Consider the following 15,279-nt stretch of genomic DNA (forward strand, 5'->3'; position numbering starts at 1 on the left):
ACCGAGAACTAAGCCGTGGCTTAGAGGGAATCATTTTTCGTTGCTATTCCCCCTGTTTGGAACAACCTTCTCCTGAAATGTTCAGCTAGCACTCTCACTGCTCATCTATAAAGCTCGTCTTAAGACATATTTTATTATTTTAGTTGAACTGTTTTTGTACTTTCTACTGTCTTTGTTGATAGTTTATTGAATTATTATTTGTTGTATGAATATTTGTAGTTGTGTGTATTTTAATGCACCACGTTTTCACTGAGGATTGAGAGGAAATGAATGTCATCTCTGCTGAATGTTGTACACAGAACATATTTGACAATAGAAATGACCTTGACCTTGAATTATTTTTGCTCCACATGTAGCACTTTGGATACAGTGGTGTTTTTTTAAGTGTTCTATAAATACAGTTGAGTTGAGCTCCCAAATGTTTTCCTGAAAACAACAATCACCTAACTTTTATCTGACATGTTTTTTTTTCATAGGAATTAAAGAAACAATTATTGAAGACTGCAGAAAATCAGAAGTATGGAAGGTAGGCAACCTTTCACTTTGGCTTAGTTTTGTTTTATGAAGACAACCAACGAGTTCCTTTTTTTCTTTTGTAGAGGTCCTCTCAATTATTGACTTAAACCCTGATATATTTTTTCAATAGTGCCTGAAATTGAAATGACCATCAAATTGCAGTTTCATCAACTTCCTATTAATCTTCTCTTCAGATATTGATTCTGGACCACTTTACCACCAGGCTCTTGTCATCATGCTGCAAAATGTCTGATCTGATGTCAGAGAAAATAACAAGTAAGTCATTGAAAAGGTTGTATTGTTTATTTTAAATCTAACAATCAAGACATGATTGACATACTTGTACCTTTAAATCCTGTTAAATCCATACAAGATTGTCTCAAAGTGTCTCTCATTCAAAAATCACTTCCGGGTCGAGTGTACACTGGCGCGTTTTGGCTGCCGCTGCTCGCCCGCAATTATTTTGAGCTTCTTTTTAGCTTTTTATGGTTGCTGTAACCGCTGGAAGAACCGGAGAATGACCAGAAGAACTTGCAGTCCGATCCCAGTCCATATTGGCCGTCGAATCGTCTCATGATTCCAGTCGTTTGTCCGGATCACAGGCGAGGCCACGATCATCTCCACCTACCTGTACCCGCTGATGAGTGTTAACCTGGCCGCTGCCTGTCTCTGGGTGATATTGCTGTGAAATACTCTGTCGTTCCTCCGCCGTCCCGTTGGACTGCTGCAGTACATGGTGGCGTAGCTGCTGAAGATCCGTTCCCGTGAACGAGCCTGCCGCCGGCGATTCTCCACTTCGCTTCAAATCGCTCGTCGCCCTTTCCGGAGGTACTCTCACCGTGGATCTCATTGGGGCCTTCACCTCGATGGCTCAAAGGGCATCACCTCCTTGTGGTCATCCTTCTGTCGGCCACACAGAAGAAACAGCCGTTTCGTGGATCACCGTGTGTTAGCCAGCTGGATCGGCTAATGCCCCTCGAAATGGCAAGATCACCAGCGTCAACTTCGGCCTCCTCAACGTCCGCTCGCTTACTGGAAAGGGTTGTCTTATCCAAGACATCCTCAGTGACCGTGAGCTTGACTTTTTCTGCCTTACTGAGACTTCTGGAGACTTTTCCCAGCTGAACGACTCAACTCCCCTGGCGTTTATTTACCTTTCTAAGCCTCGCCTCTTGGATTGCCGAGGTGGTCTCGCGATATTTTACCGTGAGAACTGAAAAGTCCTCCAAATCTCAATCCCGGAAACACTCTCATTTGAATGCCTTGTCTGTCAAATTTCCGGACCTTCCTGCCACAATCATAGCCACTGTTTACTATGCTCCTAAACCACATTGTTACTTTTTAAAGGAATTCTCTGCTGTCCTCGCCCATCTCTCCTCTCTATCACCAAATATAATTATTCTGGGGGACTTTAACATACACATGGACAACTCCGTCGTTCACCTCCTCACTTGACAGTTTTGGCTTCCATCAACTCTCTGACCTCAACACACAAAAGGACACACGCTGGATCTGATTTGCTGCTCTTGTCTTACCCCCTTACAATTGTACAGCTCATGAACTTCCTACGCCGGACCATTTCCTTGTTTCATTTAACGTTTCCATCACCCTCTTTCTCTCTTTAAACCACCCCGCATTATCACTTATCAAAATATCAAAGACATTAACACTGTCAGCCTTGCTGCATTGATTGCCACCCTGAATCCTCTCCTGATGAACTGGTTTCCAGGTACAACATGGACCCTCGCAAACACTCTTAACGCGCTTGGTCCTGTTAAAGTCCTGGTCTGTCCAATTTACTCGGTCCACTCCCTGGTTGTCCCCTCATCTCCGTTCCATCAAATCTAAAACTCGGCAACCTGAAAGACTTTACAGGAAAACTGGTCTCACTGCTCCCAAAGACATTTACACCGCTCAACTCACCCATTACAAGGACTCTATCTTGCGCGCAAAATCACAATACTACCCTGGACTCATCGACTCAAATACTGGAAACACTTAGGGCTCTTTTTTTCTCTGTATTCAATGACTCTGTCTCTCTTCTCCCCACTTTTATTTTTCAGACACCTGCAACGATCTGCTTGTATTTTTCAATGAAAAGATCAACATTATCCACCAGCACCGAGGCACCTCTGTACCCCTCCCCTGCCCCAACCTTCCTACTCCTTATAAACTGTTATCCTTTTTGGAACTCCCCCATCCCTCAATAATTTCAGACTTCGTCACCGAATCCAATAATTTTTCCTGTCAACTCAACCCCCTTCCTACAATCCTGATCAAATCCTACTTACAGTCTCTGCTTCCTTTTATTGCAGTCATTATTCACTCCTCGTTATCCACTGGAATTGTTCCTCTCCCACTCAAACTGCAATCCTGAAAAAAACCTGGTTCAGATCCCAATGAATTCAATAACTTGCGTCCAATTTCTCATCTTCCATTCATCTCTAAAATTCTTTAAACAAACTGTTGCCTCCCAGCTTCACTCTCACCTCACTCACAATAACCTCTACGAACAATTCCAGTCTGGTATCCGTCCCCGCCACAGTACAGAATCGGCCCTCATAAAAATTATTAACAATCTTCTCATGGTAGCAGACGCCGGTTCACTCTCTATTCTCATCCTCCTGACCACAGCTTTTGACACCATTTCTCACCCCATCCTGTTCAACAGACTTACCACTTTAAGCATCACTCACACTCACTTCGCGGGTTTCAATCCTCACAGTTAATCCAAATCAACTACTTCACTCCTTCACTTCTCTGTACTTTCCGGTGTCTTCTGGTGTGCCCTAAGGGTCTGTCCTGGGGCCCCTTCTCTTTATTTTCTACCTTCTTCCCCTTGGCAATATTTTGCCATACACTTTCACTGCTTCTCGGATGACACCCAACTCTACCTCTCCAACAAACCTGACGCCTCTCTTCCACCATCATCCCTTTCACACTGCTATTAGGAAATTAAATTCTGTTTTTCCCATAACTTCCTCAAACTTGACAGCGAAAAAACTGAACTTGACCTTCTCGGTACAAAATCCACTCCACATAACGGCAACAGTTTCTCCTTCACAATTGACAGTTCTACCGTGTCCCCCTCCCTTCAGATCAAGATCCTGGGTGTCATCTTTGATAGCTCACTATCTTTCCACTCGCATATAAATAACATAACTCAGTCCGCATATTTCCACCTCCATTATATCAATAGTCTCTGTCCCCCTCTCACCTCTCACCCCTCATACCACTGCTATCCTTATCCCCAGTCTCGTCCCGTCCCGTATCGACTATTGCAACTCCCTTCTTTTCAGTGTCCATCAAAAACATTCATAAGTCAAAGTCAAAGTCAGCTTTATTGTCAAATATGCTAATATATGACATACAGCACAGATGAAATTACTGTCCTCTCGGACCCAGCATGCAAGGCACTTATTACTAATTACTTTAACAAACATAATAAACATGAAAACGCCAAATTGCCGGGAGAGGGGAGCCGCTGCGTGTTCACGCGCCGCCATCTTGGGAAAAACTAAAAAAAAAAAAATAATAACAAATATGACAACACAGAGTCATTCATTCTTCAGGACTTGCTGTACCCTCTTTGTAATGACATGAAGCAGTTCTAGTTGAAAGAGGAGAGGATCAAAGCATCCATGACAGCAGTGGATCAGGGACGTCATGGTGGAATTTGTACGTCTACTACAAGCTAAATGTTGAAAGCAAACATGAAGCTGTAGCATCCATTGATGAAAAGACATTGTCTCACAACTCCAACTAGTCCAGAATTCCTCAGTCCGGATCATCACAAAAAACCCTCCTTTCACCACATCACCCCCGTCCTCCAGCAGCTCCACTGGCTTCCTGTCAAACTAAAAATTGAATTCTAAATACTTCTGTATATACATTTAAAGCCATCCATAACCTTGCCCCCCCCCCCCCCCCTCTCTGTCTTTCCCTCCCGGTCCCTCAGATCCCCATCCTCCCTCCACCTCTGTGTGCTCTCTGTCTCACCACGATGGGGTGTAGAGCTTTCAGTCGCCCTGCTCCCAAACTCTGGAACTCACTTCCACCCAACATCCACTAGTTAGTTTATTAGTCTCCACTATGAGACTAATAAAGGCAAATCCAATCCAATCCGTAATATTGACTCTTCCCAGTTTCAAATCCCACCTCAAAACCCATTTGTTTAAAATTGCATTCACCATTTAGTTTAATCAGCTGTTTTATTAATTATCAATTTATTTGTAGTTTTAAGGTTATATTTGTGGTTTTTGATCTTTTAATTGTAAAGTGTCCTTGGGTGATTTGAACGGTGCTTCTCAATTAAACGTATTATTATTATTAGTTTTGGAGGCTTCATAAAAATATATAATTTAATATTTAGGAATTGCAGGCAATCATGCCCCCACAATGAATAATAATTTTAAAGAACAACCGACGTCACCGAACGAGTTGTGTCCATAATTTGTAAATTGGCTTCAAATGACTTCTACTGAGTGTATTTTACAAAGATTCCACCGCATATAGCTATATTTTACGTTTCAAGACTTGTGCTGAATATTCCGGAAGTCTTGTTTTTGAGTTGGTGACGAGTCCGTACGTGACGTCACTGAAGGAACGCCCGTGACCGAAAAAAAGGACACATTGTAGCAGTCCTTCCATCACGTCAATGCATTTTGATGGGCTTGTTTGGTCTGAAAACGTCATGTTGCACTAAAAATAGCCAGAAGAGGGCGTCCTCACTCCATATAAGGAATTTATCAGCCTGTGGAAACAGGCTGATTCATTCCTCACAGGAGGTGGCCATTTTCTGCCTCTTTTTGGGTGAGACCTTTCCCCCCAATGTTGCCTCAAAATGGCACAGAATAAATGCTTTAATCGATTGCAAGCATGTATGATTTCCCCTTCAGAACTATTTGAATCATATTCATAACTGGATGTGTAACAAGAAAGCATATTTTCCGAATCTGAAGCCATTGTTTTGATTCTCCAGCAATGCAAGACGTCTTGGCGTGACATCATGAACTGGGGGCGGGACTTTCTGAGAATGCTCAATTTTTTTGCAGATTTTGGACACTTGAAGTCATTTTTATTGGTGTTTTGCATTTGAATAAAAATATCATACTGTATGTTTTGGGTATTTTAGATGTCAGGAAACAAAAAAGTGACGTTGGTTGTCCTTTAAGTGCCTCCAAAGTATGTGTGCTAATCTTAAATTGCTTACTTGCTTGCTTGCTTAAGGTTGTCCATCGTGTCCGATGATGACAGTCCAACTCTATTTCTTGTGAGCCCATTTCATGTGGCTGTGTGGCCGTGATCCACACTGCTTGACACAAGGCAGAGCAGGTGAAGGCATTGACTGGGTTTGTGGGTGTGGCACTGGCTTCATGTCTCCTTTGACGTTTCCTGGTCAATCGGTCACCTCGGTCTCCCTCACGTTTCTGTACGCCTTGTTGGAGGAGCTGCCGCCAGATGGAGTGTTGAGCTGCAATGTCCTCCAGCTGGGTCGGGTTTAGGCCGCAGTTTTTCATGGCAGTCTTCACCTGGTCTTTATAGCGCTTTTTTGGGCCTCCTACCAGGCGACGGCCGAGATGGAGCTGCCCATAAAGCACCTTACGTGGCCAGCGCTCTTCTGGCATCCTGATCAGATGGCCTAGATAGCGAAGTTGGTGCTGGGTGACTGTAGCGTCCACACTGGTGGAGTTGGTTTTGCAGAGTATTTCAGTGTGGAGGACTCTGTCCCTCCAGGACAGCCCAAGGATGCATTGTCTGCACTTGATGTGGAAGGCCTCAACCATCCCGAGTTGGTACAGGGTCCATGTTTCGCAGCTATAGAGGAGGGTTGACATAAGAACAGCCCGATAAACTGTAGTCTTGGTGTGGAGTTTGAGATCTTTGTTTTGAAAGACTTTCCTGAGTCTGCCAAAAGATCCTGATGCCTGTTTGATCCGGTTTTGTATCTCTTTGTCGATGTTGCAGTTGTCAGAGAGAAAGCTACCCAGGAATTTGAAAGAGTCCACTATTGCGAGTGGCTTATTGGAGACGGTGAAAGTTGGTGGATGAACTGGAGGAATGGATGCCCACTGACAAATTACCTCACTCTTTTCCACATTGACAGAGAGGTCCAGTCTGCCACAGGCACCTGCAGCAGCTGAGAGACTAGCGTGTAGTGCTTCTGGTGTGTGGGCCACAACTGCACAGTCATCTGCATATTGGAGCTTGATGACTTGCTCTGATCTTACTTTTGTGACTGCCTGGAGCCTCTTGATATTGAATGGATTTCCATCAAACCGGAAATCTATTGTAACCCCACTGTTGTTCTTGATCCTTTCATGGAGCAACAGTGTCACACACAGGAGGAAGATGTTGAACAGGACTAGTGCGAGGACACATCCCTGGCGTACACCAGTCTGCACCTTGAAGGGTTGTGATTCATGGCCACCGATAGTCACACGTGATGTCATCCCATTGTGAAATTGGCTAAAAATGTTGATACATTTCTGTGGGCATCCAAACTTCAGCAGAATATTCCAGGGAAGCTCACTTTGGACGTGTCAAAGGCCTTTGACAGATCAATGAAAGCAACAAAGAGGTTCTGGTGCTGTTCCCTACACTTCTGAAGCTGCCGTGCTGTGAACACCATGTCTACTGTGCTCTTATTCTTCCTGAAACCACACTGGGATTCTGGCAGCAGATCTTCTGTGATGCAGTTTATCAGTCTACGTAGTATCACTTTAGCCAGGACTTTCCCAGCAACTGCCAGAAGTGAGATGCCACGGCTGTTACCACACAGGGATTTATCCCCCTTGCCTTTGTAGATGGTGACAATATTTGCCTCTTTCCACTGCTGAGGCACAGTTTCATGCTTCCACACATTGCTGATGAAGAGGAAGGGGGCACGGGTGCAAAGGTAGCCTTCTTGCTTGAGGATCTCGGCCGGGATACTGTCAGGACCAGGACTAATGTTGCGTTTCAGCGATTTTTAAGCACTGTTAAGCTCTCCAAAGGTTGGTGGAAAGTCAAGGTCTTGGATGGTGGGGTCATCAGGGAGTTCCTCTAGAACTAAAGGGTCTGTTGGGGAAGGCTGGTTGAGTAGAGATTCAAAGTGTTCTGCCCATCTTTTGGTGATAAGCTTCTGGTCTTTTATGAGGGTTGTACTGTCGCTAGACTTCAGACGTGAAACAGCGCAGTTTCTTTGGCTAAATGGCTTTTACTGCATCATAAAAGTTGTGCATATCGTTTTTATTGGCATGAGATTGTATTTCAGCCACCTTCGATGTCCACCACTCATTCTGCACGTAGTTTTGACTGCACCTCCGCCCTGAGTTTCTGCCATTGCTGCCGGAGCCCAGTTGATGTGGGGTTGTTGAGTACAGCACTGTGTGATGTGTGCTTGTGTTTGAGCATCGAGGTTGTTGTGCCTGTGTTGTCATCAAACCAGTCCTGGTGCTTTCTGCGCTTGTATCCGATGGATTTGGATGCTGCCTCATAGAGCCTGGAGCTGATAGTGGACCCTTTTCCATCAATGGAGTCATCTCCCAGCAGGATAGGCTCAATGTCTTCCAGGTTATCAGCAAGAGAGAGACGGAGTTTGTCCCGAGCCATAGGCTCTGCTAGCCTCTGTGCAGTCCAGCCTCTTCTTTCCTGACCTCTGGAGACAAATAGCAGGCGTACTTGCACTCGATGCCTGGTCATCATGAGTTGGTGGTCAGTCCAGAACTCAGCTCCTCTCATTGTGCGAGTGAGCAAGACGTCTTTTATGTCTGAGCGTCTCACAATGGTGTTCGATCAGGTGCCAATGTTTAGAGTGTGGGTGTATCCAGGATGCTTTGTGCTTGTTTTTCAGTTGGAAGATGGTGATTGTGATGGTCAAGTCATGCTCAGCACAACGACTTAGCAACCATTTGCGTTGACATGCCCGATGCCTTGCCCACCAATAACCCCACTCCACACCTTGTTGTCCTTGCCCACTGTTGCGTTAAAATCGCCCAGCAAGAAGATCTTATCCTCCTTAGGTATGCTGCGTAGGACCTCATCTAATGCCTCATAGAAGCTGTCCTTCCTTTGATGGTAGGGTAGCTGCATAAGCACTAAGAAGGGTGGTACTGTATATCTTTTTTTTAGCCAGAGGGATCATAAGCCTTTCGCTTATGCCAATCGGTGATTCTGGGAGTTTTAGTAGGAGACTTTTTTTGCAAGTCCCACACCATGCTAATGCTGTCCTCCTTGGGGGTATTCTTTGAGCAGTGCGGTCCTGAATAGGGCTGCTCGGTCGCACGAGGGTCTGCTGGCAGCAGATGCAACTCAATTCCACCTGCTAGCGACCATGAATAGCTTTGTGCCGCTGGTGTGCAGAGTTCTGATTAGGAGCTTCCGGTGCATTTATACCTGCTCCCGTCACCAGACACCCCATCGCCACCAGACTCTGGTCCATTTCCGGTAGCTGGTCCCACCGAGGTAGAGATGGATACCTGCGCAGAGAAATTATTTTAAGTACAACTGGGAGCGCGCATGTCCCAGCAGCACTTCTTCACTGGAGGAGAGTGGGATCCGGTGGCTAGGGGAGCCCAGGATGACCGGCACTCTTCCACAGTTGCAGGAGGTTTCCAGAGCTCCAGTCTTTCGGAAGACCGCCTATCGTGTGCCAGAAAACGTTGCTTTTCTCTCAGGGTGTGCTCCCCTAGCCTTTGTCTTCCTAGACTTACCCACACGGCAGCAGGGCAGTGGTTGTTTTTTTTTCCATTCACACGTGATTATTAAGAAGCCTGACAGCAGTCGGTAGGAGCGAGCGGCGTGTGTCAGTCCGTCCGTCTGTCTTTCTTCCCTGTCCTCACTTTGTCTACTTGTCAACAGAGGAATGGAAACGGTATGAATATTTCCCGGGCAGGCAAAGGGTCAATTGGGATGATCAAAATCATCTGTGTAAGTTCATTCTACCATGGGTGAATGGTGTTTTCTCACAGTTCATTTCTTAACATTCCTCCACTCTGTAAAATGCTTCAATTCATCACTGCGTATGGGACTCAGAAGGCTCTTTGGTTCACAGCTCCTGCTCTCTGAGAAGACAAATAAGATGTGTCTTTCCCTTTTTAAGTTTACTCTTACCGTCGTGGGTTGCGTAGTACACATCTGGTTATCAGATCCGTTTCATAGTGCAGAGTTGGAGGGTTCGATTCTAGCAAACGAGCTCCCACCAGCCGTATAATTAGACAGGCTACAGCATGTCCACAGCCTTGGCGAGGACAATTGATGAATGGTTCCGAAAATAAATGGATTGATAACTAATGTTATGACCCTATTGTGTGTCATCAGTCAGAAGGAGTCATCTTGCATCATGACAATGCAAGTCCTCACACAGAAGCCCAAATGGTGCAAATTATCAACAAGCTGGGCTGGGACCACCTCCCGTCACCCCCTACAGCCCAGACCTTGGCCCTTCAGACTTGAACCTGTTTGTTTCCTTAAAAGCGTTCACGAGAAGCACAAATTTTGGATGTGACAATTACCGTATTTTCCGCACTATAAGGCGCAGCGCATTAGACGGCGCACCTTCAATGAATGACATATTTTAAATCTTTTTCCATATATACGGCACACCACATTATAAAGCGCTACAGTAGAGGCTGGGGTTACATTATGCATCCGGTGCTAGACGCTGCTTAGACGGTGCAGAACTAAAGGGAATGTCAACAAAATAGTCAGATCGGTCAACTTTATTAATAGACTACAAATCAGCTTTCTGACAACTCCATTCACTAACAAACTGAATAAACAACTGTTTTATTATTTTCTCTGAGGTAAAGTATTCGTATTTTCGTGACACAGTTTATCTTTTAGCAACATCAAGCTAGTGGTGTGGAACTTTTCCTCCATTCAGTAAACACGTAAAATACATTCTGATGCTGTTACGGTAAATTAAACGTAAGTGCAATCACAATATACTAACACTCTTTATAGTGCAAAGCAATAACAATAATAACTCTAAAGCAATAACATAACTGTTGTTCACACGTGAATGTCCATATTCACAATATGACCAACCTTGTTGAACTGTAAACACACAAAGGAAACACATAAAGCTCACTTTATCAGATCATTCCTCATCTAAGAATCCCTGGAATTCTTCTTCAGTGTTCGAATTGAACAGCTGGGCGAATGCGGCATCCAACACGCCTGGCTCCGTCTCATCCAAGTCATCATTCATGGAGTCAGTGTCGCTGTTGTCGTCTGGCAGTTCAGTGACAATTCCTGCCGTCCTATCAGCCCAGGCATTTACAATCCACTGGCAGATAGTGGCGTATGTCATCCGGCGCTGTTTCCCCGTCTTGATGAACGTGTGTTCGCTTTCTGCATCCACCGCTCCCACGCATTTCGCAGTCTAGCTTTGAATGCTCTGTTGACGCCGTTTTATATATATCCCTACTTCTTCTACAGGGGAAAATGGAATCTCGGCTGCTTAACGTAGTTGCGAGACCTGTTGCGGCTCAATATTGATCCATATATACGCCGCACCGGATTATAAGGCGCATGGTCAGCTTTTGAAAAAATTGAAGGCTCTTAGGCGCGCGTTATAGTGCGGAAAATACGGTCAGTCAAAAGTGTTGTGAGTGAGTGTTGTGTGACTGGCTGAGACAACAGTCCAAAGATTTTATTCTGAAGGAATATGGGAGCTTGTGGACAGATGGGTCAAGTATGTGACAGTGCTGGAAGAGTTTTAAACAAAAGGAAGTTCTATCTGCATTACATGTCATTGTCCAAAAACTTACCTTGTTTATTGAAAGACCCTGGTATAATCACAAACAATGACTCACATCCATATCCACACAGTCACTGAGGAGGAACTGATCCCATGCTGCCTTTACACAAATCGGGCGAGTGTACCGCGAGACCACAAGTTACACAGCAATAGACTCATTAAGTATAAATCACGTTTTCTAACACTTTAAATACTTCTGCACTTGACTGATGTTACAGAAATTATCGTAACAACTTTGATGCACTTAATCAATTTTAATTTTACTTACTGTGTTGATCTCATCAGCAGATGAAATTATCTTTTTTTTCCTCATTAGTTGTGGAGGACCTGTACAAAATCAGAGAACCTGTTCTGGAAATGAAGGCGATCTACTTTATGACACCAACAGCTCAGGTATACTATTCTAGCGGTTCCATCTTCAACACTGTTATAACTCAACTGGAAGGTATTTTTACTTTATTCTGATATCTTCGATGCTTTTACAGTCTGTGGATGCCTTTATTGCTGACTTCAAGCCGAAACCCAAGTACAAATCAGCATATGTTTATTTCACTGACTGTAAGTAACTTGCTCGTGGCTACTGATAGATGATAAGCAGACTGTTGTTTTAGCTTATTTGAAGAGTTTTCAGCGAAATAAAAGAGCTTTATCTCTCAGATTGCCCTGATGACCTTTTCCGCAATATGAAACTGTACTGTGCAAAGTACATTCGGATTTGCAAAGAGATAAATATGTCCTTCATGCCTCATGAAGCACAGGTATGTTTTCTTTTCAGAGATTTTTCTCCCTTTGATCTACATTGCAATCATTTGAATAAGCCTACGTTTCTTTCATTTTACCCAAAGATAATTGTTAAAATTAGTATTATTTTGGGGAGGGGGGAATCATATATATAATAATGTTGCTATGATTAATCAGGCTCAAATTAGGAAGAATTTCAAACATGAGTCACCTTTCCCAAACCTCAGATTTCTCAACCATCTGTACACATCCCCCGAGTGCAGTCGTTCCTAACCTTTTTAGATAGACGAAACCCAACCAGTTGATATGGCCATTCACCAAACACTCAATGAGTGAACATTTCAAAAATGAATATATATATATATATATATATATATATATATATATATATATATATATATATATACAGTAAAGTCTCGTTATATCGATATCGGTTATATCGATAGTACTGCTTATTACGATACTATTTCTATGAACGCAAGGAGAAAATTTACATGCCGCAGGATCGGATATATCGATAGTCCGGTTATATCGATATTTTTTCCGACTCCCCAGAATATCGATATAACGAGACTTTACTGTATATATTTATTTATTTATATATATATATATATACAGTAAAGTCTCGTTATATCGATATCGGATATATCGATAGTCCCGGTTATATCGATACTATTTCTATGCACGCACGGAGAAAATTACATGCAAACAGGGTCGGATATATCGATAGTCCCGGTTATATCGATATTTTTTCGGACTCCCTTGAATATCGATATAACGAGATATATATATATATATATATATATATATATATATATATATATATATATATACAGTAAAGTCTCGTTATATCGATAGTCCCGGTTATATCGATACTATTTCTATGCACGCACAGAGAAACAGGGTCGGATATATCGATAGTCCCGGTTATATCGATTATTTTCGGACTCCCGCGAATATCGATATAACGACTTTACTGTATATATATATATATATATATATATATATATATATATATATATATATATATATATATATATATATATATATATATATATATATATATATATATATAGGTCTCCATAAAATATAATCTTCAACTAAATAAGCCTTAAAACTACACACAACATACTTCTTTCTATGTATAATAAATGTACTATTGTATTTTAATGAAAGAAATACACTGTACTTTATAATAAAGTCACTTTATTTACATTTGTGATGGTCATTGATGGCTCTTAATTGACGCCTGTTGCTTTCTCACTTGTAAGGTCTTACGAAACTGAGGCATCACATTCTCATTCATCATGTTGATGATTCTCATAGCCTTTTCTGGGTGGAACTGTTCAATAAAAGCCTGCACATCAACTGTTGAATGGCCTGCTTCTGCTTGTACTCTTGAAGGCAAATCAAATTCTCTGTGTTGGTGAACTCATTATGGTCAGCAACAAGCTCGATGTCAAGCGATGTCATATGCATTCACTTCGAGTCCCGTAGGTGCTGGCAGAGATTTTATGACACCAAAATAGTGAGTTCGATGATTCCACGGACGCGGAATAAAACACAACAAAACAAGGCGGGTGGGGCTAATAAAATGGCACACTCGCGTCTAACAATCACCTCGTGCAAAGCAAACTGTTGGATTTGCCACAACAAGACATAGCAATGCACTATCGTCGTAATCATGTCACTGGTGAGGTGACAGTGACTCATTGAAATGAAATGAAATTGAAGTGCAGCGAGCGGCGGCCACGCCCGAGCTGTCAACTCGCACCTGACAATTTAGCGTGACTATTGACACGCTGTTCCGGTGTGTGTGAAAAACACTAGCTCTGATTGGCTTACCATGACACATGACTCTACCCTTTAGCCAATCACAATCACTTCTATCGCATCTTGACAGGGCGTTCAAGTGCGTTCAAATGTAGCAACACAAAAACGTTGGCAAGTGTTTTTCCCTGCTCATTCAGTTAGACAATGCTTTCCAAACAGCCTAGAGCAGGGGTGGGCAAACTTTTTGACTCACGGCCCGCATTGGGTTCTAAAATTTGACAGAGGGGCCAGGCCAGGAGCATTTGGAGGGAGTGTTTGGGCTGGAAATACTAAACCTAAAGCATTAAAGGACAACCGACGCCTCCGGACAAGTTATGTCCATAATTTATAAAATCACTTCAAATGACTTCGACTGAGCGTATTTTACAAAGATTCCACAGCATATAGCTTTAGTTTACGTTTTAAGACTTGCGCTGAATGTTCATGAAGTCTTGTTTTCGAGTTGATGACGATCCCCATGTGACGTCACGTTTGGACCGCCCCTGACCGAGAAAGCGACACACAATGCATTTTGGGTACTTTGTTTGGTCTGAAAACTTCGTGTTGATCCGTGTTGATGGCAAAATTAGAAGGAAAACACATAAATAACGCCATGGTGAATCATTGTGTGTTGCACCAAGACAACTATTTGATATTCGCTGACAAATCAGTCCATTTCCAACGGAGCTTGGGCACAATCTTCTGCATTTTCTGGGTGCTACATTGCTATCATTGATGGCTCAAATTGATATTGGAGGACTCCTTGAATCAATTGCAAACATTTATGATCGGCGGGCCGGATTAAAAAGCCTAACGGGCCGTATGTGGCCCGCGGGCCGTACTTTGCCCATGTCTGGCATAGAGTCATACGAAATCGTGCGCTATTCTCGAACCTGAACGCACCCCAAGTCTTGGATGACAAATAAACAGAGCAGAGTAGACGTGTACGGCTGGTAGTTTCTTCAATTTATTCATAGTAACGCACCACATTTGAACTGAGGCTGAACACGAGCCTGTGGTGTTTATTTTCCGGTCCCATAATAGTAAAATTATCAGCAAAAAAGCTCCAAGCGATCGACGTTTGCATTCAATGAGAGGAGGTGTGGAAAGTAGCGCCGGCTGGAGCGCTGTTCGGTCCTGTGCTTCCACCGAAGATCACTCCGCCAGATCCGAAGGTTGTGTGCTTGATCGACCGGCCGTGGTGGGTGTGTATTATGAAAATAGTGCTTATTATAAGGCTGAATTTTCATAAATTTGACGTTCGTATGATGAAAAGTTCGTATTATAAGGCGTTCATAAGTTGAAGTCTCACTGTATATGGTTTGTCCGCTGGGAATTTATGTAAACGTACACCTTCTTTATGCGTGTTACCACAATTGGCTGCCACACAATGATTCACCATCACGTTATTTATGTAGTTTTTCTTCTAATTTCACGCTCAACGCTATGTTTTCAGGCTAAACCAA

At 43.2% G+C, this 15,279-nt stretch overlaps 1 protein-coding gene across 1 annotated transcript in view; it reads left to right on the top strand.

The window, feature by feature from the left end:
* stxbp3 (syntaxin binding protein 3) overlaps window positions 1-15,279 on the top strand; it is a 37,206-nt gene that overhangs the window by 2,383 nt on the left and 19,544 nt on the right. Inside the window, exons 2-6 of the mRNA XM_089000958.1 lie at window positions 477-526; window positions 711-792; window positions 11,577-11,653; window positions 11,746-11,818; window positions 11,918-12,018. Of these exons, the coding sequence (XP_088857084.1) occupies window positions 477-526; window positions 711-792; window positions 11,577-11,653; window positions 11,746-11,818; window positions 11,918-12,018 (383 nt within the window). The remainder of the gene's footprint in view (window positions 1-476; window positions 527-710; window positions 793-11,576; window positions 11,654-11,745; window positions 11,819-11,917; window positions 12,019-15,279) is intronic.

Source organism: Hippocampus bargibanti, linkage group LG07, assembly GCF_051943395.1.
Source record: "Hippocampus bargibanti isolate YZ-2025 linkage group LG07, ASM5194339v1, whole genome shotgun sequence".
Taxonomy (NCBI): domain Eukaryota; kingdom Metazoa; phylum Chordata; class Actinopteri; order Syngnathiformes; family Syngnathidae; genus Hippocampus; species Hippocampus bargibanti.